Raw genomic sequence first — 27,413 nt, forward strand, 5'->3', positions numbered from 1 at the left:
CTCAAGGAGTTTACAGTGTGTGTGGGGGGGGGGGGGGGGGAGGGGGGTGCGGGGGCGGAAGGAGGGAGCACACAAACAAGCTGATGTGGATGATGCTGCCTGGATGTTCGGATAGCTAGTGTGGACCGAAAAAACACGCAGCTTGTGTCCTCTCAGAGCCTGGAAAGATCCAAGTTACACTGACGGAGAGAGAGGGAATCAAGAAAATGTAACATAGACGGCAGAAGGCTGGCTCCCACTGTGTCCGGGAGCAGAGCAGACCCAGGGAAGCCGTCCGGCCTTCTGCCCGCAGGCTGCCCCTCGCAGAGAGGAGCGGGACAGGCCTGTGCAGTCGAGGACAGGACGGGGAGGCCTGCTCGCCCCGCTTTGTTCCTACGAGGAGCCGTCTCTAGTGTTGTGCATCCAATTACAGTGAAAGATTAGGGAGGAGCCCGTGAAAACATTAAGAGGCTGGAAGGAACAATATTTAAAGTGAAGCCACAGCTGCGCCTCATGTTTTTTTTAAAAGGTGAATGGGAATGACTGCTGGAGATAAACTGCAATAAACAGGAACACAGGATGCCAGCTGCCATCCCAGACAAGAGCTCTGCCCTCCCCACTCAATTACGGAGGAAAAGCAGCCGTCGACCCCCATTAACCCTCCCGTCTTCCTGTCTGCGAGGGCTGAATGCGCTGGAAGGACTGCTCAGTTGCTGAACCCGGAGCCTGGGCCCACCTCGCCACCTGGGGACAATCGCTCCCGCTCTCTGAGCCAGGGTCTCCCTTCCTTTGAAGGGAGGAACTGGCCTGGAGGGTCTTAGATGATGTAAATATGAGGCCTCGGCTCCTACTTCAGGGTTCTTCCCCGGATATCACCCTGTTCACCAGCATCGTCAGGGAACGGTTGTTTCAAGTAACTAGATTTTCTGGGCATGTGGTATGTGAATTATAGCTCAATAAAATTAATAAACCACACACATGTAACAAAAACAATGAGTATGGTTTATTTTTCAATTGAGGTATAATTTATATACCATAATGTATGAGGCACAACTCACATACCATTTCAAATTTTGATGGGTTTTAATATATTTATAAGGTTATGCAAACCACTAGTGTCTAATTCCAGAATAATTTCACCACCCACAAAGAAACACTGTATCCATCTGCAATTACTCCCAATTCTTTCCTCCCCATACATTAATCTGTTTGCTGTCTTTTTATTTTAATTTATTTATTTTAGAGAGACAGGGAGAGAGAGAGAAACATCAATGATGAGAATCATTGATCAGCTGCCTCCTGTATGCCCCCTACTGGGGATTGAGCCCACAATCTGGGCTTATGCCCTTGACCAGAATCAAACCTGGGACCTTTTAGTCTGCAGGCTGACACTCTACCCACTTAGCCAACCGGCTAGGGCTGTTTGCTGTCTTTGTGGATTTGTCTGTTCTGGCTATTTCTGGCTCTCTTTAGTCCCTTCTTTATATATATGTGTGTGTGTGTGTGTGTGTGTGTGTGTATATATATATATATATATATATATATATATATATATATTTCTGATAGTACTACAGATGTCTCCCATTTTCCCCCCTTTTACCACTTCCTCCCAGCCCCTACTCCCCCCCACACAGGTCTTTACTACCTTATTGCCTGTGTCCATGGGCTGTGCATATAAGTATATAAGTTCTTTGGTTTATCTCTTTTCGTCCCCCCAACCCCACATTGAGGTATGGCAGTCTGTTCATCTCTCCCTTTAATATTCACAGCTACCATTTAATATGTTTCTCTCTGGGCCAGGCACCATGCCAACTACTTTCTATATAGCATTTCATTTGATCCTTAACACAGCCTAAAAGATAGTAGTATTATCTCTTTTTTTCAGAAAAAGAAATGGGGCTTAAAGAGTTTCTGTAATCTGCACTAGGAGGTGTCAGAGTCAAGATGTGAACTTGGGTCTTCTTGACCCCAGCTTCCCTGCCCTGGCCTCCTGCTCTCCTTCCTGGTCACGTGCCTGTGTCTGGCTCCCCCAGACCCTGAGTCCACCGTGAGGTGGGGAATTGGGGACACTGGCTTCCTGGCAGCTGTTTCATAACCATCCAGTAGGTGTTTCAGACTGTTGTGTCCTGACAGTGACACTGAATGACTGCGATGGGTTTGCAGGCCTCTGAAATGCACCTGATAAAAATAGAGCTCCCAGATAACAGTGTGCTCGGTCATCTGAGGACCAGAAAGAGCCCAGGATGCTCCCAGCAGCTCATGTTTGGGACACGCTGCTCATAAGGGAGGAAAACTTGAGTTTTCAGCGGCGTCCCCCTAGGGCTGAACGTGGAAACACTTGTACTACAGCAGTCAACTTTGTGGGCTGCGTCTTGGGCTCCGAAGTTCCCATTCAGCCAGTGAGTGGCTCCTGAAACTTCAGCCCTAGATTAGATGTTTGTTAAGTCCCTTTGCTCTGGTCCTTAACAGTGAGAGTATTCAGGTCTTCGGGAGTCTGTACAACAGCACCTCTATCTGCCTGCCTCTGTGTATGCCATCCCTGTAGCGTGGGGACAAGCAGTGCAGTCAACAGGCAACACCGTCCTCGGGGCTAACAAGTAATTGCAAGCATCTCCGTTCTGCACTGGCTCCCAGCACTATGGTTGCCTGCCCGTTCTCAGGTAAAGCATGTCCTGGAGTCCTTCCCCGTGGGTGCCCTCCTGGACTTTGGGTGTCCCAGGCCAGGTCCCAGCACTGACCAGCAGTCCAGCCTGACACCTCATCCAGAGGTGCAAAGTTAAAAGATTTCAATAGCCTTTCAGGAAACCTTTCTGGACTGTTTAGTGTAAGTGTCAAATGGAAACCATGAGAAATGCAAACTGAAAAGAAAGTGTCCAGACTTAGTATCCATTCAGCCCCACCCCAGATCTTCTGAATCAGAAAAATAGTCCATGTTTTTGTACAAGCCCTCCAGGGATTCTCATGAAGATCCTAGGGTTATTCGACTTACGTTTCCACTAGTCATCAGAATCTTCCCCGGGGATAAAACAAGGCGCAAGAACTTGACATAACCCACAGAGTGCAAATAATAATGCATGTGCCATTTAAAAGTGTAAGATGTATTTTCTCATTAAATGCTCTTTTTATATTTTGATCTTGTGACAAAACCCATGGTTGTTTCAGAGAGAAAATAATTAGGAAATGCCACCAGTATATTTGGGTGTTTGTTTGTGTGGTTGTTGTTTTTTTAGTTTCTATTTTAAAGAAAATCTGCCTAATGAACAAATAAGTTGTGTACCTCTGCTTCCTAATGTTTAAAAGGACTCCACACTGCAGTGCTGCCCCTACATGTTAGAGGAAAGCCGCCCTTCTTAACGAGCTGTGGAGAGAAGAGTGACTGTCATTTTTTCTAAAGGAAGAGCACTTCTCCACGGGGGGCTCCGGAATAGAATCCCAGTGCATTCCCAGCGGGATGCTGCTAATGGCGATGATGCCAGATATCACTAGGCAATGGATTGCACTGAAGCCAGGGGATCATTAATTGCTTCAGAACAGGCATCCTGGCAAGGCCTGGGCAGGGGCCAGACGGCCACAAATGAGATCCACCTGGATGCAGAGCCTGGCCATTCCTCATGGAACAGATTCGTGCTCAGATAAAGAAGGACCAACCCTGTTTCATCCAGCTACTTGATCTGTTCCATTGGTGGAAGCCGTGGTTCTCAAAGTGTCTGGACTAGCAGCATGAGCAGCATCTGGGACTTGTTTGAAATGCGCTCTCTCAGCTCCACCCCAGATCTCCTGAATCAGAAAAATTGTCTGTTTGTACAAGCCCTCCAGTGATTCTCACGCATAACCAAGTTGGAGAACTACTGGTATAAGAAATGTGTGACAGGCAGAGGGCCACCTGTGTCACAGCCACCTCCTGGCATCCTGGGTTCCTTGATGGGCTGTGGACGACCAGGGTATTCATCAACTTCTGGCACAATGCAGCCCAGTCCTGAGGAAGATTTTCCTTAATGGCGCATTGTTTTCCTCTTCCCCTTGGTGGACAGTGTTGCCCTGGTCATTTATATGCACCCTGATGTGTGAGAAGCACTGACCAGATAACAGTTATGCAATGCAGAAAGGAGGACTCTAGAGGCGGTATCTTCCAGGGCCAGTAGTGAATTGAGTACTGTCGGCATTATAGAGCAAGCACACCCAATAACCAGTAAAAGTAAGAAACCTATCAAGCTGGAAAGGAGGGGAAGATCAACCCAGGGAGGGGATGGGAGACAGGGCATTTGGGGGAAACCGTTCCTGTACACCTCTCCCCTTTCCCACCACCGAGTCCCGTGTGGGAGTGTTGTGGCTCCAAAGCTTCCACCCGCCGTTAGTCCCACAGCACCCCTGTGCCATTTGCATCAGTCGGGTCCCCCAGTGATTCTCCAGACCAATCATCTTCACGCATCTTCCTCCTTTGGGGAGTTTAAGGACCTCCTTCCTCCTGGTCAGACGGGCCCTTTCTGGCTACGCGGGCTTCATCATCTGCACAAGGAGCCAGAAGGAAGCAGCTGTTGGCAGCTCCTGAGCACCAGCTGGCTTTAGTTTAGGGTTAGGATGTTATTTCCTAAAGTGTGTTCCTGAGAACCCCAGTGGCCCTGCAGCTGTCCCCACAAATATACTGTTTGTCCATTAAGTAAAATTTAGAATGCAGAAGATACTCAATATTTCGCCTGTAAATGTCTGTGCAGATTAGCAGGTGAAAGCCTAGGTGGCTCTGCCCCAGAGACCAGCGGCACCAGATACTGCTGGTGAGGTGGGCTGGGCCAGAGGGATGAAGGCAGGACCGGAGGAGGGGACTTGGGACGGTACACACCACATCCTGAAGAAAGAATGGAAGGGACTTGGGGACGAACTAGATGTGGGGACCGACGATATCTACCCAGGCAGAACCCCCTGTGCCTGGGCAGAACCAAACACCTCTCTTGGTTCTTGTCAAGTTTGGGGGAATCGCCGCGGAAGAATGATGCCATGGGAAAGGCTGAGCAGCACCCTGCGGGGGTCTGAACGGGCTCCCCAGTCTGTGTTCTGAGATAGTGGCTCACAGGGCGCCCCCGAAAGCTATTGTGAGCCTTATCTGCCCAGGCACAGGGGGTGGCAGGAGGGAATTCAGCGACAGGCGAAGACAAAAAGTGCCTTTCCAAGCACATTGTTGCTCTCATCTTGGTCTTGAATAGCTTTTCTGTCTCCTAGTGATGAACCACTATTCCTCAGTTGCCCTTGCGCTTTTGCCGGCAATATCAATTTTAGATGTTTTACTTTTGTTTAATGTGGGTGTTTCCCAAGGCCGTTTTAGGAGTGGATGGGGGCTCCCCTTGTCATACACACAAACTGTAGTTTTGAGTCAGCCTCTCCCGTTCCTGTACACCTCGCTACTCTTCCTCTGGGGTATCTTTGGGCTTTGGGAGGAGGGGGTTGGAGGACATACTTGCTCTGCAGGTGTAATTCCTTAGAAAACAAAAGGGCTTTGAGACCACACACACACACACACACACACACACACACACACTTTGCACATATGGGCAACCAAAAGGAAATTGAGTTCCAGTGTGTGAATTTTAAAAGAAAAAGTATTTGCTAGTCAGTTGCATCATAATTACTTGAAACATTGGGAATCACATTTGTTCCCAAAGGGAGAGTGAGCAGTGATGTCAAGGAGACTGGCTCTGATGAGAGGGTGTTTGTGTTGTAAATATCTGTGGTTGTGATTAGGCCTTGGTATATGCTTTGCAGCCCAGGGCTTTCTCCTTCCCTGAGAAAGCATCACATCCATCTCAGGAAAGTCGTGGATCTCTAGCTCTTTAATTCTCACCTTGTGTCCCCAGCGCAGTGTCCAGCTGGGCGCCTTACTCATCAGTGTGAAGGAGCAGAAAGACGGAGCGCTGGGAGGATGGGCTGGAGTCCTAACTCCTGGATATCAGTGGGTAACCTTCCACCCCCTCCTTTCCTCACCTTCACAGCAGGAATTGTTGGAGGATTAGCCACAACAGCTACCATTGATGGTAAATTTACATGAGCAGGGACCAGGTATAGCTGCTAAAGAGGTTACTCAAATTCTCTCATTTAATCCTCCAATGTCAAGTGAGATCCTTTACCTCTGGACTGGGAAGGGCTGTGCGAGCACAAAGACATCAAAGACAGGACAGAGGAAGCAAGCTATAGACTTAAACTGCAGAGTAGTTAGACTTAAAATTCAAAAGGACGAAGACCCTTGATATAAAAATTTCAATACTCTCAGATCTTTATAGAAAAATAAGCAAAGCTAGGAGTAAATAAATTCAGAGGAAAGCAAGTACTATAACTAAAAATATTTAAATATTTAATCTCACTGGTAAAGAAATTAAAATAAAAAGAATGCCTTTGACCGACCTATCAAATTTAAAGTGACAGCAGTTTTTTAAGCGAAAATCCTCAGTGTTAGCCAGGATGTAAGAGAAAGCTGTACCCTCTGCGTGGCTTGTGGGCATGTAAATTGGAGCAGCTTTCTGTGTAGTCATGTGGCAGAATGTGTCCAGAGCCTCAACAAATGTTCACACCGAGCTGATCTGGTAATTCCACTTCCAGGAATTTATCCGGAGGGAATAATCCGACATGTGCGCAGCGTTTATGTAAAAATGCTAACTTAGGTTGCTTTTCATTGGATGTAGCCTAAATGGTTAACATAGGGTAGAGCGATGGACAGCCCTTAAAAAAATTGTTTTTAAAGAATTTTAAATGAAATGAGGGACATTCTCAAAATACAATAAACACCATAACCTCAATTTTATAAGAAGAAGAAAAAATGCACACATTAAGATTTAAAAACTACAGAGAAATATACTGAAATGTTAGCAGTGGTCTGTGTCTAAGTGGTGGGATTGTGCGTGACATTTATATTCTTTATGCTTTTCTTGATTTGTTGGATCCAGAGAGAGAGAAGGGGGGAAAGATGGTGTATTATGGAACAGTCCCCTTCACACTGTTAATGAAGTATTTGGGTAGAGAGAATTGTAATTCGTGTAAATAGAATTCGTTTTAAGGCCTTCTCCTGCATCTATAGCTCAAGTAGATCAGAAAAGGCAGACATGGAATCTAGGGCACGTTCACACATTCACACCTGGAGCAGGTGTCCTCTTCAAATAAACCTCTTCCAGACCCCAGGCTAAAGCTGGACGCCAGCGAGTTGTTGAGCATAAGATGTTAGGAGCTGTTGCTATCTACTGTTTTTGTGTTTGGGTACTCAGTTCCATTCAACAGTTGTCTGATTAGAGGTCATTGAGTGAGACTCTCTTTTGTCTATTGTATGGACTGAGAAACAGGCTCACTGACTACAGTCAATCTTCATGGCAGATTTGGGGATTTGGAAATGAATTTATTTTAAATAACGATTGATAGGGTTCTATTTTGGCAGGGCCATCACCAGTTCCAGCCCTGCTTGTTTGGAAGGGCGGGTTTCTTTAGTTAAGGCTCCCAGCAGTGCACTCACAAGTATTTATGAAATTAAAGGCATTCTGGCTTCCCTTACAACCTCGTGGCTATTTTCTCGGAGCTCAGTGCTGTGCTAGCCCAATAAACCACATGAAATCAGCTGTAACTGTGTAAAAGCAGACTTTTGCTTTGTGGCTGTATTATACACTAAATTAGGGTTCCCAGACCCAATTCCAACGTGGGGGAATTCCCTGCACCCACACCAACAAATGGTTCTGGACACCAGCAGGGTGCCCAAGAATTCAACTAAATTATGACGCTGTCTGCCCAGAGGGTTCAGTCCCAGAAGACTGCCTGCCCCCTGACACAGACACACTTGAGATGCCAGTTGCAAGTCAAAGATTCCCACAACCCCCTCTTTGGGTTCAATTAATTTCTAGAATGGCTCACAGGACTCAGAGGATCATGTCACCTACCAGAACACTGGGTTACTAGAAAAGGCTATGACTCAGGATCAGCCAGATGAAGAGAGACATGGGGCAAGGAGTGTGGGAAGGGGCACAGAGCTTCAGTGCCCTGTCCACGTGCCCCACTCTCCCCACATCTCCATGTGTTCACTAAGTTCTTCAAACCCCGTCCCCAGAGGTGGGGAGAGAGGCAGAGACTGCAAGTTCCAACACTCTAGTCACATGGTGGGTTCTCCTGACAACCAGCCTCCACCTTAGGTACTTTCCAAAAGTCACCTCATTCACATAACAAGACACCTGTGTCCTCATCACTTAGGAAATTGCAAGAGTTTTAGGAGCTGTGGGTCAGGGGTATGGGCAAAGTCCACATATATGTATCATATACATGATAAGATGTCTCTCCCTGCTTCTCTCTCTCCTTCTCCTCCCTCCTCCTCCTCCTCCTCCTCCTCCTCCTCCTTCTTCTTCTTCTTCTTTTTCTTCTCTCTCTCTCTCTCCCTCCCTCTCTCTCACACACACACAGTATCTACTGACACACTTCCCTTAGTATATGCCAAAATGGGGGGATGGATGGATAGATAGATAGATATGCCATTGATAACTATGATAGTTGAAAGAATGCTTACAGTGTCCAAGAACTTAAAAATGTTAGAGGAAAGGAGAATAGAGATGAGCTTTCCTTGAATTAGAAGCTCTCAAATCTGTTGAAACAAAATATCTGGTCCTAGAACCGAGGGAATGTATATTTTACACATGATCTTAGCCAAAAGGCTGAGAAGCACTGGGAATGTCTAAAGTCTCTACAGGAAATTCTGACGCAGCTGTTCAAGTACTGGCTCAGCGGTACTGCTCTGACATATATTTATTCTGTGCTGTCCACCTGTGGCTATGGAGTTCTTCAAATGCAGCTCATAAAATAAAAATGGAACTTTTATTTTAATCAATTTTAATTAGAATGTAAACAGCCACGTGTGAAGAATTTCTACCATGTGAGAGCAGCCTTGACCTAGGTGCACTGCCCTCCACTTGTGGGTGAAATGAAGCCATTTTCAGCCCATCCTTCCAGCAGGTGTGCGTTTCGTCACAGTGATGCTCAGATGATGGCTCAGACCTTTCACGGTTAACTTCTGGGTTCTGGTGGCAGCAGATGTGGCTCCAGAACCTCCTACTGGAAGGATCAAGGGGCCACTGTGCCTTCTGTAGCCACCCCCAGACACGTGAGCTGGGTTTTGTAATCTAGTTTGCTCAGCACAGTCTTTAGCCTCCTTGCTCAGAACGTACAGCGATGCTGCTCACAGCCTTCATCATCCCACAGAACAAAACCAGGGCCTCTTTCTCACCCAGGATTTCTAACTCATGATGTTCGTTTTCGTAGTTGTTTTATTTTTAACTAAGGAAATCATTCCTAATCTTCTCTCCTGTTGTTTAAAGGGTTTAAAAGTTCAGCATGGTGAGTTTTTATGGGACTTTGATGGGAAGCCGAGTGTTGTAAACATACCCAAATTATCTCCGTAGTGCCGTTTGCCAGATCCTTTCCTGTGCACACCGGCCTGACTTCCCTTCAAAATATGAACCAGATGGGTTCAGTTAGAATTCTCCAGCTCTTCCACACAGTATGTTAGGGCATCTCATATTCTGAGCCTGGTGAGATCAGGATGAGTCTTGAACAGAAACGAGACAGAGCGTGGTGGCAGCAGAGGCTGTGTCCACCCATCCAGGACCCTGTCCCTGCACCAGAGTGTGGCACCCCCTTCTCATAGAGGTTCAGTGCATCCTGGTTGAATGAATGAGTGAAAATGTTCTTGCTGTAGACAAAGTGGGCTGAAGGGATGATCAAAGGAAGAGAGAAGACAGGAATCAGGGAGAGGCCCCGTTTGGGATAAAAGCAATTTGATTTAGGACGAAATGCTTGCCCTCCACAGCGTTACTCTGTGGAGGTAAGAAGAAAGATCACAGCTCCAGGAAATCTAGCTCAATGCTGGTGAAGATCTTTAGCGCCACAATGGTGATTCCCTAGACCAGTGGTCCTCAACCTTCCTAATGCTGCGACCCTTTAATACAGTTCCTCATGTTGTGGTGACCCCCAATTTCATTGTTACAAATTGAACATAATTAAAGCATAGTGATTAATCACAAAAACAATATGTAATGATATATGTGTTTTCCGATGGTCTTAGGCGACCCCTGTGAAAGGGTCGTTCGACCCCCAAAGGGGTTGCGACCCACAGGTTGAGAACCGCTACCCTAGACTAACGATCGGAAAGGCTCCAAAGAACTGAAATTGCTCGCAGAGGTGGAACCAGGAGAGGCTGGTTTAATTCCAACTCTTAATAATTCAAATGCTCTTGGCTGTGGCCTATGTATTTATTTTTCATCTACTGTTACAGTTCTAAGAAACTTAGCAGTTAGACCGCCTATGGTTGTGATGTATCTGCCCGCTTATCGGCATTTTTTATTTTCCTGAAATTTTAGGCACAGAAAAATGAGAGAGAATCTATCCGACAGAAGTTGGCACTTGGGAGCTTCTTTGATGATGGCCCAGGAATTTATACCAGCTGCAGCAAAAGTGGGAAGCCAAGCCTTTCCTCTCGGTGAGTGTTCCTTTGAATTGATTCTCTGATATGTGTACCTAATGGGTTTTGTCATCTGACCACTTGTCTAATAAAAGATATCCTTTAAGTCCTTGAGTATTTTTTTTCATAATACTATCAACTTTATTTGGATTCTGGACAGACTTCTCCCATTTGTTGGGTTTGTTTATTGGGGTTTCGTTTTGGGGCTTTTTTTTTTGGCCAGTTTGCCAAGCCACCTGAGGTCAGATTTCTATATTTCTTTTTTTTTTTTTCAAGACACAGTACTGTTTTTGCACTGTGATGGGGGAATCAGGGCACACTCCAAAGCAGCTGATGCATGGCAGATCACCAGATTTCCCATTAAGCAGTCCCAAAGCACCCAGCATTGCGCCCCTCTTCCATTTGATTGTAGTAAATACCATAGCTGAGAAATACAGTTCCCACTGTGAGCATTTGATGTTTATTACAGAGCTTAGCTTGTCCTCCAGGCGGTTTTATATATATATATATATATTTAATTGATTTCAGAGAGGAAGGGAGAGGGAGAGACAGAAACATCAGTGATGAGAGAGAATCATTGATTGGCTGCCTCCTGCATGCCCCACACTGGGGATCGAGCCTGTAACCTGGGTATGTGCCCCTACCGGGATTCGAACCATAACCTGATTCATAGGTTGACATCCAACCACTGAACTACACCAGCCAGGCCAGGCAGTTTTTGTTGATCTTAATTTATTTCAAGATATCATTGCTTATTTATCACAATTTCAGGATATCTTTGATTATTTGCATAGCTTCCAACTCCAATTAAAATTATAATTTTACCTGGAACATAAGGCTATCTGCCAGAACTTCTCAAACTGTAATGTGCATGTGAAAACCCTGGGGATTTTGTTAAATTCTGAGTCACTCGGTCTGAGTGGGGCTCAAGATGCTGTATTTCTAACAAGCTCCCAGCTGATGTCCAGATTGTCCATCCACCAGTGACACTTTGCTATGCGAGGATATAGACAATTTCAAAAATTAACTGTTATAAATATGGTATTCCAAGTGGTTAAAACACATAGAACTTTGTTTTAATAAAGGTGATAGTAACTGAAGACCCATCAGTGTTCTCTTGATGACTCCTCAAATGGCTATTTCTGGTTGGAATGCCTGCGTCTTCCTCTGGGCTCTCTAAGAGTAAATACTCCCCGGATAAATACTAGCTAATTTCGCCATGTTAGGCCAGGGGTGGGAGACACATGATGGCATTTACACTCTCATTCAGCCAATAGATGTCCACTCTGTCCTTCATCTGAAGCCTGGAATTAGGCACCTTCATATCTATTTACATTTCTCTGGCTCTCATTACTCCTTGTACTTCAGTCTGATCCTTAGACTCATCTAAATCAGCAAGAATCAGAAAGCACACGCATGCTCACATATATGCATGTTTAGGGTCACTGCAGGTGAGTTAGCCTGTGCAGAGCTGAGGCACCTCTTCCTCATTCCCACGCTTTTCATGTGCCATTTCAGAGCTGGGGGGTCAGCCTTCCCTTTGCTGCAGAGCCACCTGTTCCCCCCACAGTGGGGTGCGGCAGGAAGAGCTCAAGCCTGGGCACCTGGGCACCTGAGGATTAGTCTTAGTTGAGCTTCTAATTTTGAAACTTGGTGTTATCACACCTTAGTTTCATTTTCGTAAAATGAGGGGGTTGGACCATAAGTTTTCATAGATTTCTGCTACTGCCCTCTAATGTTCCCCAAAATGCCAAAAAGTTTTCTTCTAGAAACTTTATTTCTCTGCTCAGCAATGTCAGATCTATCGGGTCCAAATGGAAGATTCTTGTTTTTTAAATGAAAGTTAGTTCAATAGATATAGATATAGATATAGATATAGATATAGATATAGATATAGATATAGATATATACATGCACACACATGCATACATATATATGGCTGTGAAAGTGAAGTAGAATCAATGAAAACTGCAAGGCATATAATAACACAAAATAAAAATAACAGCCTTCTCTATCCTTATTCCCTCTCCAGAAACTTTTAACTCTTCGTTTTTCTGGTATTTGCCTGCATATCTCTAAGTAAAATGCTTATCTTCTTAGTGATTGCTTTTAAATAACCATCTTTTGACCACCTTCTGTGGAAATTTGGGATTTAACTCTCTTTTACTGCCCCCTCACAGATATATCTATAGTATATTCCAAACTCTGTTCTCTTCATGGCCATTTCACAACTTGAGGTCAAATAACTATTCAATGTTGACTATATTAAGCTCCTGTATTATTCATATGAGCCATATGCTAATCTATGATTACTTGAGAAATTATGTTGTTTGTCCTGAATTTAAAATTGTCCCGTTTTTCTTTTTGCTGGTCTGTGATTTTGATTTCTATATCATATTCCACTGTGTGAATATAATCAGTTTCTTCTGCCACTTTTGTGATGATGGGCATCGGGTTGTTGCAAAGGTTTCGCTCTTGTAAACAGTGCTGCTTATAAACGTGCTTGTACGTGTCTTTTCCTCTCTGTGTGCAAGAGCTTCTCTTTGGTGTATACCTAAGGGTGGAATTGCTAGGAAACTGCATGAATGCTCACATTTAGAGGATAATGCCGATCTGATTTCCAAAATGGTTGCAACAAGTTTCATGCCTACCAGCAATGTCTCAGAGGTCCTGTGGACCCATAACTTTTCTAACACTTGATATTGCCAATGTCTTTTAAACTTTTGTTAATTCAATGGATATAATACGGTGTTTCATTGTGTTTATTAGACATCCTGTTTCCTCTTCTGCAAAGTTTCTATTCGGGTCTTACCGGATTCTCTGTGGTTTTTAAAGTTAATTTATCAAAGTTGTGTAGTCATAATACTAATCCTTAATACGTTGTCGGTATTGCAAGAATATCCTCCCAGCTTGTAGCTTATTTTTTCAATTCTTCAATGTATCTTTTATGACCACAAGTTCTTAATTTCAATACAGTAAATTTTTATCAAACTTTTCTTGTAGAGTCAAGCTTTTCTGTGTCTAAAATAAAAAAAAATTTTCTTCTATACCAGTGTCCAAAAGTCACTAACCTAGATGTCAATCCAAGAGTTGAAAGTGTTGATTTTTTAAAAAGCCTTTAGTAAATTAGGAGTTGGTTTCTGAATATGGTACAAACAGAGCAAGGTGAGGGTCTAGGTCTGGGGTCCTCAAACTTTTTAAACGGGGGGCCAGTTCACTGTCCCTCAGACCGTTGGAGAACTGGACTATAGTTTTTTAAAAAAAAAAAAACTATGAACAAATTCCTATGCACACTGCACATATCTTATTTTGAAGTAGAAAAACAAAACGGGAACAAATACGATATTTGTATTTGCATGTGGCCCGCGGGCCGTAGTTTGAGGACCTCTGGTCTAGGTAGCCCCATCAGGTGTTGTCAGATACCTCTCATCCATCTACATTTTATCTCCCAAATTTTTTCAAACTCTTTTGTGTGCTATTATCAACTCTTCCGTTTTCTTTGTGTAGGTTTACATCTTTTTTCTTCCTTTATCATTATAGTAGTAGGGTTTCAGAGGAGAGATTCAATAGCTGTGTTCAGTATGCCATGTTTAAATAGAAGTCTCATGAAGGTTTTTATTTTATTTTTTAACTATGGTTTATATTCAGTATTATCAATATTATTCTGCATCAGTTTCAGATGTACAGCATAGTGGTTAGTCAATCCTATACTTTACAGAGTGGTCCCCCAAAATATTTCCAGTACCCACCTAATCCCACACATAATTATATGATATGATTTACTATATTCCCTATGCTGTGGTTTACATCTTTGTGACTATTCTGTAACTACCAATTTGTACTTCTTAATTCCTTCACCTTTTTCACCCAGTCTCCCAGCCCTCCTTCCTTCTGTCAACTGTCAGTCTGTTCTCTGTATCTCTTGAGTCTGTTTCTATTTTATTTTCTTTAGATTCCGCATATAAGTGAAATGATAAAAGAAATATCTTCTCCAATAAAACCCTGCGCAGAAACCCTGTGTGTAAAACAAAGCAGTCCTCCTCTGGCTCAGGAGGACTGAAGGAGAGGGACTGGAGAACCCAGCCCGGAAGGTGCCCCACCCCCCCATCCTTTCCCTTCAATGCCCCCCCCCCCCCGCCCCTGCAATCCCCCAGAGCCCACCTGAAACCCTTCTGGCAGAGCAAACCTTGGAAATCACTGAGTCATCTACCCCCTTTGGAGACACAGATATCGAAACACATGTATTTCACAGCAGCTCAGAACAAGCTACACTTGTTGACTCGCCATAAGGAAGATTATTTTTATCCTGTTCTTTAGATGTTTTTATCTGCACACGCTGGGATGAGCTCATCCTCTGTGAGAACAGGATGACTTCTTGGATACCCCTTAGGATGATGATTAATAATGACACTTAATGTTTCTAAGAAATATCTCTTTATTGCTGTAAGTTTAAAGTCTGCAAAGACTGACTGTCATTCCCCCTCATCGGTAATAATGTAGGAGAAAAGCCGTAGGAAATGTTCGGTTGCATTTGTGTAACCCATATTCCCCATCCCTGTTAGAATTAATTTTTTCCTAATGTATTGCAGTCCCCGAAGTTCTTCATTGAGCTAGAAATACCTCACCTCTTACTTAACAAGAGTACTTGAGGGATGTTAGACCTTTGAGGTCACCGGAGTGCTCACATGTGTTGAGTTGGTTAAATAATCAGAGCTAGGTAAACCTTATATGAATGTACTACTCTGAAGAGCTCAGAACTCAATTTTAAATGAGGCTGAGGACTAAAAATTAATTGGCCAAACAATTAAAAAATGCTGCACTTACTTTTAAGGCGGGGACTGGCTACCCAAATATGTGGGATATCTGGCAGAGTAATAGAGTACTGTCTATTTTAAAAGATGTGCACTTACCTGTAAAAATTAACTTTGTACACACATTATGTGAGCAATTATGAAGTAGCTTGAGGTCTTCCGGGAAGGTGTGTTTAAGCTGCTCCTGTGAGGATAAGTCCTTCTCAGTTGTCCCCACTGAATTTTTCTAATTGGTGTATCTCCTAAAGCACTTTTTTAAAGAGTGACACGCTGTTAGATGTAAGCTTGGCTTGCAGTAATCCCATAAAGATATTTCATGCCTAATACTGTAGCAAAAGAATTTTTTATACTGATTCATAACTCAACTAATTAAATTTGACTTATACTGAAATGTGACAAATATAGGAAGCGCCATTTTTTTCTTCAAAATTTGCTCATCCACACATAATCAGCCTTTCACACTGAGACTGTCTGACCTTTGTCATTTTTTTTCTATTTAAAAATGTTCCAGCAAAAAGCTTTTAAAAGCTTAAAAGGAATGAAAAAAATGAATTACCTATTTTGGGAAAAAAAAAAACGGTTTCTAAGAAATATTAGGTATAATTATGTTCTTAAAAATAAATATTCTTTTTATTAGGAGTATAATAATGTCCTATAAAATATTTTTATTGACCACATTAATCTTGATCAGCATTGTAATTTGGATTCTGAGTTTATCAAGCTCCGTGTTATAAAAGGAATGGAACCTGGCTTGGCTGCTGGGGGACACAAGGCAGAGTGGTCGTTAGTGGTAGACGTCCAGGAGATCCTTCATTGTTCAGGCATTACAACCTGATCGACATTGTGGAGGAAACTCTCCGCCTTCCTCCTGCTCCTTTTCTCAGAGGAGCTGCACAGTAACCTGGCTCCCCCCTCTCTTCTTACCTTACCCCAAGATAGGTTTCATTTACATGCATATAAACATAAATGCAATCTCGCACAGTCTTTTTCATAAAGCATATGGTGTGGCCTAGAATAGGTCATACTCTTCGCTGCAAATATTGTGAATGTTGTGAAAAGCAGAAATTCCCCAGAGAGCTTTTGAGCAGCTGGTTTGAATAATGATTACTGTTTCTTTATTTCAGCCATTCCAACGTCCCCAAATCAAAATGCATTCCATTCCTGTTGTTACAGGTTTATTGGTGAATGGCTGAGACAAGACCAGCAGTAGATACCCACCATCTCCTTTGGTGTTTGGATTAGGGGATGGGGTGGGGGGTGGGGGCGGGGAAGGGCACCATAGCCTAGGGAGTGGTATCCATTGGACAGGTAGCATTGATCTAGAGAGCCTTTAAGGAAATTAGATTCACAGGAGCCTTGACTATGAGGAACTGGGAATCTGTATAATCTGCCACGGAATCACAGGTCGAACCAGCATCATTTTGCCAGGAAAGCGAATCATCCTTCTGTCTCAAATGGTAATAATGTTTGCATAGCTTCCTGGAAGAAGTGAGCAGAATGGTCATACATACCCAACATGGGTGAGGAAAGAGGTTGTCCTCTTTCATGGCAATGACATTTGCTTTCTGTGACATGCAGTAATAAGTGCATACTATGGCAACCTATTTACTACATGCAGCCTATGTTTTAAATTTCCTATTGATCTCATACATATGTACTAATAATTAGCTCAGAAACCCTTTGTGTTAGTAATTCCAAGGTATGCATCTTTGCAAATGGAAGTTTATAAATTCTTAAATATTATTTGAAAAGTCATCGGGTAATCTACAGAAAGCCTGTCATTTTTTTATGTCCTCCTCTAAGTATTACCTCTAGTATTTTAAAATGTTACAGTTTTATAAGTGAAGCAAGATTTGAAGTGGATCTTTTGAAAATCAGTAAGATTAAAATGGCAAAACAAATTTAATTATGTCAGCAATTCTTCTCTTTCACAAACCTGAAAGAAAAGCAAATTGGTATTTGAGAAATTTTCTTTGTCTAATAAATAGCCTCGCTTTATAATAATGCCAATGACCCCAGTTTAATTAGGTGCAATTAATTTTGTGCAAGCGAAATTTGACATCTTGCTAGAGGCACAACCAGCTGTACCCTGTCTTATGAATTTTTTTTTTTTTTTGATCACCAATGAGAAGTCACTGTCGGAGCTATTGCGAAAGGGTGGGAAGCAGGAAGAAAAAGGCCACAGGGCTGGGGTTTATATTTAAAAATGGCTCCAGCGGACAGCCAAACGTTTAATTAAAAGAGCTTCTGGGGATAATTTTTCATTGGTGCATCAACTTTGACAAGTTGTCACGACTTTATTACTGCAGTTCACGCTCCCCTTGGACACGTGTCGGGACACACGCTGCTCATGTGAAGCTTGGGCTCCTTTGAGAGCTTCCAAGAGCATTCACTGCCACTAGAAAACACTCTCACTGCCTTAGGGTGAGCGGTCCTCCAGGGGTTGAACACAATCTCTTTGTTCGACCCTATCGAATGTTCTGTGCCCCTCAGATTACTCTCATTCAGATTGTCACAGGCATTAAAGACCCATGGAAGCTATTTCAGAAAACCACTGCCAATTAAATGATGACATGCCTCCTCACACTTAGAATTTTTATTTTAGTTGTTGCAAGAGTCCTTTCAGGCTTATTTGGGTATACGCTTCTATCACACATGTCTTTGTGCATGCAAAAAGAAAAAAAGAAGAAAAAGTGAAATCTGTTGGTTGGGTTTTTCCATAACCCTTTTCATATTCAGAGTCCAATTGTCTGTGTAAGCACGTTCCCTCCGAGTTGTCCGCCTTTGCCTCTCGCCTGGCTGTCACCTGTGGTGGTGAGGACGCTGCGCATCACCTTCTGAGCCACTGTCCCCGGTCGGCAGGTTGTGGTGCTGGGTCTTTGTTGTTCTCATCAGAGGACAGGACTGGTCAACTCCCAGGGCCGCCTCCGCCTCACTGGTCCTTAACTGGCTTGTTGGCCGACGGGGTTACAGTTCAGTCGAGCAGAACTGCCACCAGCTGCCTGGGTGGCCAAGATCGTGAGGCGCATTCTGATTTTAAAGATGGCAAGATGCACATAGCCACGCTTCACAGAGCCCAGCTGGTTCAGCACATCTACTGCATTCTGTGCCATGACTGCATAGAATCCGAATGACCATGAATTAAATCATGAAAGAGAACGCCTATGAGATAAAGCTTACTGTGCAACCAAGCCTAAATGGCAGCCCCAACACTTTCTTAAACGTGAACATAAAAAGTGGTGAAGGCAGGCAGTGATTCAGCATTCACCAGATTAAGAGACTTGGCCATTTTCACAAAATCCAGGCGCTGACTCTCCAGCTGCCATAATGTTGCTCCAACCACAGGAATGTTACCCAGGTCTGGAAGGGGGGAGCAGCTGAAAGTCAGCAGCAGGTCAGGAAGATACAAGTTTAAACTCTGTCTGGGTCTGGGCTGAGCGGGATAAATAGGCAGGCTGGCTTTCACAATACAGATGGCTCAATGCATGTCTATTGTTCTAGAGCAGTGGTTCTGAACCTTCCTAATGCCACGACCCTTTAATACAGTTCCTCATGTTGTGGTGACCCCCAATTTCATTGTTACAAATTGAACATAATTAAAGCATAGTGATTAATCACAAAAACAATATGTAATTATATATGTGTTTTCCGATGGTCTTAGGCGACCCCTGTGAAAGGGTCATTCAACCCCCAAAGGGGTCGCGACCCACAGGTTGAGAACCACTGCTCTAGAGGCTGTTATCTACTGCGGGTCCAAGGAGAGAATGGGGTTGAGACTGGTTAAATCAAAGAGCCCATCCTTCCTCCAAGATGATCTCCTACCACCCAGCACACTGTCGAAAACAACATCCCAGCCTGACTCATCTGTGAGTCATGGTCCCTGCAAAGGCACTGTCTGAGTCAGACTCCCTGCCATCCTCTCCCAGCTGTCAAACATTTAATCCCACTCACCTTTTCTCCAACACATAAGCGCTAATCAACTTGCCCATTTTCTCTCCTTTTCCTTTTTTAATTCCTGCGAAATGCCCACATGGCAACTCAGAAGCACTCAAAAGAGAAAAACATAAAGTCAGTTCAATTACTCTGACCAAAAAATGCCTAGGTATATTTACTTTTTGGTGCATATATCTCCATATTTTTGTTTACAAGGTTGAAATCCTACTATACCTACTGTTTAGGCTGTTTTTCAATATATCATGAACATTTGCCCATATTCACAACTTTCTATCATATAGATTTCATCAAAATATACTTAATTCATCTCTTAGACATTGGAGTTGGTTTCAGTTTTTTGTTTCATTTTCATTTTGCTTTATTGTTTCATCTTCTCGTTTTTCCTTCCATTCGTGAATTTATTCTATTCTTCTTGAAGTGACCCTGTATGATTTAACCTCTGGGCCTAAGTTTTCTCGTATGTAAAATGGAGGTCAGAATACTTACTTTATGTATGTCTGAGGATCAGCGGTAACTCTAAAATACCTAGCACGCAGTAGATGCTCAAAAATGGTCACTCTTTTTGTTTCGAATGCAGATTGCTTAGGAGTCATTAGGCTTTCATTAGGATGAGAGAAGACCACATTTAGTGCCTAGGAGAAGCCTCGTTCTGCGTCTTCAGCCAATGCTAAAGAACAGTTGTGGTGAATTGCATTTTCCTAGCATTAAGATCCTGTAATTCCGAATTTATTCACGTGGAAGTGGGCATTAGTGAAGGCACCAGACACTGGTGTGGAATCAGGTCCCGCAGCTGCCTGAGAAATGCGGTATTTATAGTTCTCTGGAGAACAGGTTAGGGGCGGGTGCTCCACCAGAAAAGCCAGGGACACCCGGAGAGGGCCTTTCACACGTCCGCACCTTTGCAGCTGCTCTCAGCTTCTGCTGAGGAAGCCTGGGCCCTGTAAGATGTGGGTCAGGACAGGCCACAAAGAGGGAAACGTTCCCCTTCCCCCCAGTCCTCTTTAGCACATGGTTTGAAACTACCCTTCATATCTCTGGGCTCATAACTGCTGGAGGGTCGGCTTTCCATCCCTCCCCTGCATTTAACCCCTCCAACCCCCTTCACCAGGCCCTCCTTTCTTCTGCACTTTCCTGCTTGCTCACTCTTCTTGGTTAACAACTTATTAATGCATTCCAGGTTACTAAAGTATGTTTTTTTCTCATATATAAGACTAGAGGCCCTAGTCTCGGCCTGCGGGAATCGAGTGAAACTGGCCCGGTACACGGATTTGTGTACCAGTGGGGTCCCTTGGCCTGGCCTGTGGGGATCGGGCTGAAACCGGCTCTCCAACATCCTCCACAGGGTCCCAGATTGCAAGAGGGCGCAGACCAAGCTGAGGGACCCCACCCGTGCACAATCGGGGCGGGGAGGGACCGCAGGAGGGCTCCAGGGCATGTCCACCCAGTCTCTCCAAGTCCCCATCCATCGGCCAGACCCCAGCAGCAAGCTAATCTACCAGTCAGAGAGTCTGCCCCCTGGTGGTCAGTGCATGTCATATCGACAACGAACAAATGGTCGGACACTTAGCATATTAGGCTTTTATATGTATAGATAGGGTTTGGTTTTTTGTTGTTTTTAGTCCTCTTCCAATGCCCTGTATATTCCACACTTGCAGTTGTACATCATGATGTAATGATCCAACCACCAGTACCTGTTAGAAGACCTAGTTTCTATTGTTCAACTACTACTGTACATGCACTTACTATAGGGGTCGTGAACTATAAAATGCCTTCAGGGGCCAGCAATAAATATAAATGAGTTGAGTAGCCTAGACAAAAGGCCATGGGTGGGACTGGAGCAAACTAGGAAGTGTATGTGTGCCCTGGGCAAAAGGGACAGCAGCTATGCTATGCTATTGGCACCATGGCGCTTGCAGAGCTGTCATTACCTGATCATCAAATGAATGAGTGGATGAACAGTTAAACACCCCTTTCTCTCTAACATAGTTATAAAAAATCACTGACAGGCCTTTTGTGTAAGATGGTATGTGTTGGACCAGCAATATTCTCACCGGTTATATGAGTACCATTCCTTTTCTAAAAGTCATAGTATCATCTTATGCATCACACAGTCTGTAGCAAAGAAAGTTCACACAATCCCACTAAAGTAAAATAAGAAATACTGTATTTTGACAATAACAAATGTCAGGAAGCAAAATCTTTGCTTTTTTTTAAAGAAATAGTAGTAGGTATGTCTATTACTGTAATGATAAAAAATCAACATGGAACAGTCAGTAGAGAAAAGAAGAGGAAGATGCAGGGTTTGGGGGATGGGAAAAGTATTTTATAATTTATCAACCCACCTCAGCACAGTCCACAAAGATACCATCACACGTGGTACATCCAGAACTTGTCCAGAGCTCAATTGTTCTCACGTTCTTTCTTCACAAATCCTTAGAAAAATGAAATGTGTTGCCGAACCGGTTTGGCTCAGTGGATAGAGCATCGGCCTGCGGACTCAGGGGTCCCAGGTTCGATTCCGGTCAAGGGCATGTACCTTGGTTGCGGGCACATCCCCACTGGGGGGCGTGCAGGAGGCAGCTGATCGATCTCTCTCATCGATGTTTCTGGCTCTCTATCCCTCTCCCTTCTTCTCTGTAAAAAAACAAAATATATTTAAAAAAAATGAAATGTGTTTACAGCTACCCTTGGGTAATTACAACCTACATTTTATGTGCCTTCCCTTTTGAAATTCTCATCAAAGAGAGAAAGATAGGGTATTATAATAATATGGGTGATTATTCATTATGGGTAAAGTCTTTGAATAATGCATCAGAGATCCATTAAACTAAATGGAAATAATATATTTTAACTGCCCATCCACAAACCAGTTGAGGATATTGAGTAATGGATGGCACAGCAGGGCCCGTGGTTCTTAGTCACTCTGGTTGTCGACAGATAATGAGCAAGGCATGTTTGAGATCCATAGGCACATGGGAAGTTCCCTCTCACTCTGTTCTTAAGGAAACTGTACAATTGCCTTAAAAGTATTAGCAACTACAGGAGGTATCTGCCCTTTAAAATTATATGGCCATCACAGTCAGGATCTAATAAATCCAAACCTAAGGTCAAGTGTAGTATGGAGGAAAGGACATTGGATTCCAAAACCAGAGATCCAGCCTGTAGTCTCTTGCTTTGTGACCTTGTACCAGTTATCTGTTGCCACAGCCATGGTGTGTAATAAACCACCCACATCAGTGGCTTGCAACAGTAAGCATTGGTTTCGGCTTGGGAGCCTGTGTAGGTCAGCTGAGCAGCTCGTATGTCTGCGGAGACTGTGGGTTGGTGAGGTGCCTCTACTGCTCTTAGCTGAGCTCTGTCATGTGTCCCCAGGCTCAGTTGTGACAGCTGCTGATTGAACTCTGTGCTGCAAAATCACTCATCTACCAGCAGGCTAGCCTGGACGTGGGGCAGGGTCCCCTGAGAAGGGAGGCTTGGACCCGTAATGAAGTCCCTTCCTCTGCATTCTGTGGGCCAACACAAGTCAGGAGGCCAGCCTGGAGGGAGCCGCAGAGTCCTATTACAGAGGGGAGGAATGGGGACCATGTTTATAATCAGGCTGTCACGGTTCCAGGGCAGGTAGTTTGACTTCTCTGAGCAGGTGTTACCTTGTCTGTAATCCACAGGTGGTTGGTTGTCCAGTTAACAAAGAAGTGGTGTAGGGGGTAAAGCCAATGAATTTTAAATATATGAAAATGCTGGTGGCCGTGCTGGTCCTGGGAGATTCCTATTTCTAAAATCAGAAAACACCAAATAGTTCTGGGGTTCAGAGCTGCCTGCAGACGCCCAGTCCTAATCACCACACCCAAGGGCAGGGACTGAGGCCCCATTCAGGAGACTTTAGGACCATTCATTGTATTGTTTGTTGCAGGAAATAAATCGGTCTTGTCTTTGCATTTTGAGGAAAAGGTATCATCTTTATTCCAGTGACCACTGACTAAGTTTTTGAAGCATTCTCTTCTCATCTCTACCACCCTCTCAGTTTTGTGCATATTTTTGTAATATCCCTGGTAGCAGTGGTTGGAAGTCAGCACAAGCGTTTTCCAAGTAGCCATCTTCCTCTCTGGAACTGCCAAGCAGACGTGGGTGCTGAACATCCTCTCCACTAAATAAATGCCTTCGCGCTCCTGGCCGATAGGCACGGTTGCTCGGAAAGCCACTTCTGCGCACAGTCTTTATCTCTTCGTCTTTGAGAGCATTCCCCGTCCAGAACACCCTCTCTCCAGATGCTCTCGGCTCCCTGTCAGCAGCTCTGGTCAGCGGTGTGGCTTTCCGTTGCCTCGTGGTGCATAAGGAGAAGAGGTTTCTGGGAGAACCAGGACGCAGACCCTTCAGGAGGAAAATCCACAGGCGAGGCAGAAATCAGGCAGCCCTTGCAGGCACTGCTCTGCCAAGTGCCACTCGAAACATCAAGCAGCCTTGGCGTGGATACCTTAAATCATATCCCTAACTAACAGGATGAGCGGTGTGTTTTGTTCCCACCGCAGACTGTGCTTGGGAGATCGACAGGTTAGACCCCTCGCAGCTTGGATTTTGAAGACTGTGTAGCCTGGTTGTGAGTGAGGCTGGATGGATGCCCTGCAGTGTGAGGGATGGAGACCGGGCCAGCAGGGGCCAGGACGGGTTACCTAACTTGACCCTGGACACAGAGGCCTTCAGCAGCACCGGGTGGCCCTGCTCACCCACAGCCAGGCCGCTGCTTGGGACTGTGGGTGAATTTCCTCCAAACCACCTCCATCTTAAAACCTGCTTAAAGGCTAAAGGCAAACAAATCCTTTTTGAAACTTGAGTCCGTTTTAAGACATCTTTACAAAAATCCCCTCTGAACCATTAGCTGTTATGTCACATAATTTCCTTTTCCTGAGAGGAACATTCCTGGTGATTACCGCTATGAGGAATTATAAGTCTCACCCTGTAAGAAGCTCTGTTCGGTTTCCCACGGAGATAATGTGGGACTAAGGCGATTTTCTGAATTTCTACCTGAGGTGCTTTTTCATTTTGCTCTGACTGCTAAATCCTTTCCCCTCCCCCTCCCCGTTCTCCCGTGCCTTTCTTGAGTTAGAAATGCGGTGTGGGATGGTTGATTTAGGACTGAGTTGATCCTAGCACAAAGTTCAGTTTGGGGCAGAACAATAGACTTTACAATCAACTTTTCTTCAGAATATATATCTTTAGATGTTTTCAATATTATTTTGTAATTGTATCCTGGGTTATTTTATATTGTTATAATCTGTGTATCCCGTGGCCAGCTGCTTCTTTTCAAAACTTTAGCTATTCAATAAATACAAAGTGTTACCTAATCTTAGATTCTCATTAGGTTTAATTTAAAATGCCTTTTTATTTTTAAATGTTTGTTTTTAATTTGCAATTTTATTTCCCATTATCTTCCAATCCATACGTCTTGGGTTTTATTATTAAAAATGGGTTGATATTTGGGTGTGTGTTTTGCTTGTTTTTTACCAACTACAGACAATAAATTTTAAAACTTAATTTATATGGGATCCAAGGGTAACCTGTACATATCAGATTTCTCCAGAAAAAAAAAAATTTTTTTCTAGAAGAAAGTTAAAGGAGACAAATTCCAGGCCCATAGAAGTGCAGCTGCCTAACAGCTGCGTGTCCACAAGGGAACTGCTGTGACCGGGCGAGGGCCCTTTGCAAAGTCACCCCACTTTTAAAATTCTGTGTTCCTCTGGGCTTTCAGACAGAACAGAAAGGAGGGTAGTTAACATGCACAGAGCGCCTGCCTTGTGCCCGGCTCTCAGCTAACTCATGTCATTCTTCCTACAAAACACTGACTTACCCCATTTTACAGATGAGGAAACCGAGGGTCATAGAGTAATCTGCCTAGGCATAGAAGTGAGGAATCAGAACCCAAGTCCAACAGAACCCAAGCACCCTGAGCTGATCACACAGCACCTGCCAGCTCCTGGGCCCAGCCCTGGGCCTGGCTCTCCTTGCAGCACATGAGGGCAGGGAGGGAACAGACCCCGCCTACTGGGGAAATAAGCTGGGACTTTCACTAATGATGGCAGCGAACAGTAGGTGGCAGTATATACACATAACAAGGGCGGTGCCGAGTTAAACCAGTAGATTTCTTTTTCTGGATCCTGTATCATTTTCAAAGAAGCGCTTTAGAGAGTCATCTGAGCAGTTTGGACTAAGCATCTCTACCCATTGGAGTTTTTTAAAAATCAAATACAAATGTCCACCGTCAGGCCGGTGGTTCTTTGCCTTGTCCCTGTGAACCAGTGATGCTGGTTTAGACAAGCCTGCGATCCTGGCAACCCAGGGCCCCGTTTGCCTTTTCTTTCTCTTCTCTTACACACAGTCCTGGCTACTAGGGATGCTAAGAAAATTACTTCTTTAAAAACTCCCCATCGCCAGACAGCAGTGAAATGTGTTCCACTTCGAGAGAGGTTAGGACGAAGGACTGGATTCCCTGTCTGGCCTGGTGGGCAGCAGACCCACAGCTGGGTGACCCTCTGTGACCCCACCTCCAGCACCATCACGCCTGGAGCCCAGGAGCTCCCGAAAGCGCCCCCTGCGGCACTGACTGGACGAGGCAGGCGGCTGCGGAGCCCACTGGGTCACAGTTGTGCTTCTGCCTGGGTTGGGGGTTTCCTTGCATTCCTCTAGGCCAGCGGTTCTCAACCTGTGGGTCGCGACCCCTTTGGGGGTCGAACGACCCTTTCACAGGGGTCGCCTAAGACGAATCGGAATTCAAAGTAAACAACATTACACGTATATCGGAATCGGAAAACACGTATATCATTACATATTGTTTTTGTGATTAATCACTATGCTTTAATTATGTTCAATTTATAATAATGAAAATACATCCTGCATATATGATATCTACATTACGATTCATAACAGTAGCAACATTACAGTTATGAAGTAGCAACGAAAACAATTTTATGGTTGGGGGTCACCACAACATGAGGAACTGTATTAAAGGGTCGCGGCATCAGGAAGGTTGAGAACCACTGCTCTAGGGTGAACCGTGGTGGGTGAGGTTTTTTGTTTTTGTTTTTTAAATCTTTATTGCTAAAAGTATTACATAGGTCCTCCTTTTCCCCCATTGACCTCTAGGGGGAACTGCGGTGTGTGTTTTTCTTAATGACAGAAGTGAGCTCCCTTGGTTGGCTTTTGGCAACTGCCTTAACTAAAACTTTCCTTCAGTTGACCCTATTCTGTCTGTTTGAGGGAGAAAGGAGTCTTCAGAGAACTGTGGCCGGGGTACTGGCTCAGAGAGCGTCCTTGGACTGTCCCCAGGAGATGGGACACTAGACTACACCATGCGGCTTCATTTGGCCGAGGACCCCCCATCGTCTTCGTCGACAGGAATATAAACTCAGTGACTCACACATTTTTATTGGGCACCAACTGCTGTGTGTTTGACATTGTGCTGGGGGCAAAATATGTGGCCTAAATTATTTTTCACCTAATGGGAAATGAGTGTGGAAAAAAGTAATACAACATTAGTAAAAGTTGTGATGTTATCACCAAGTTATCAAGTGATCATTAGTATCCTCTGGTATGTTACTGCTGATGAATTAGGAGTCATATTGGTCACCCACTTCTCCATGTGAAGAATACATAAAACTGCTTTTTATTAGCAAAGCCAGACAGTTCTATTGGGTGCGCCCAGATCTCAAATAGCTGAGTGGATTGGTGTCCTGTCTGCTTCTGCCCAGCCTGCAGAGTGGGATGAACCTGCAGATCTGCTTTGTCAACGACAGCGGCAGTGACAAGGACAGCGATGCGGATGACAGCAAGACGGAAACCAGCCTGGACACCCCCTTGTCGCCCATGGTGAGTCAAAGCTGCCGCCGACGCTCAGTGGGTGTGCTTTGCTGGCCATGCAGCCTCTTTGCATTTCCTGACGTGGCGTGCTCCTAAGACAGCCGTGGGCAAACTACGGCCCACGGGCCGGATCCGGCCCATTTGAAATGAATAAAACTAAAAAAAAAAAAAAAGACCGTACCCTTTTATGTAATGTTGTTTACTTTGAATTTATATTAGTTCACACAAACACTCCATCCATGCTTTTGTTCCAGCCCTCCGGTCCAGTTTAAGAACCCATTGTGGCCCTCTAGTCAAAAAGTTTGCCCACCCCTGTCCTAAGATGTGACAATGATTGGAAACCCAAACCTGTG

General features: G+C 44.3%; 1 protein-coding gene across 5 annotated transcripts in view; it reads left to right on the forward strand.

Moving 5' to 3' along the window:
• The window catches only part of SCHIP1 (schwannomin interacting protein 1), a gene marked incomplete at its 5' end in the record, with an annotated part of 115,492 nt that overhangs the window by 76,211 nt on the left and 11,868 nt on the right, over positions 1-27,413 (forward strand). For 4 of the 5 annotated variants that reach the window (XM_081086765.1, XM_081086767.1, XM_081086766.1 and 1 more), the window contains 2 exons: positions 10,347-10,465; positions 26,952-27,069. In XM_081086765.1, coding sequence (XP_080942891.1) covers positions 10,347-10,465; positions 26,952-27,069 — 237 coding nt within the window. Of the gene's footprint in view, positions 1-10,346; positions 10,470-26,951; positions 27,070-27,413 lie in introns of all 5 variants that reach the window. The other variant, XM_081086769.1, reaches the window with a different exon arrangement.

This window comes from Myotis nattereri (genome assembly GCF_964212035.1).
Source record: "Myotis nattereri genome assembly, chromosome: 3".
Lineage (NCBI taxonomy): Eukaryota > Metazoa > Chordata > Mammalia > Chiroptera > Vespertilionidae > Myotis > Myotis nattereri.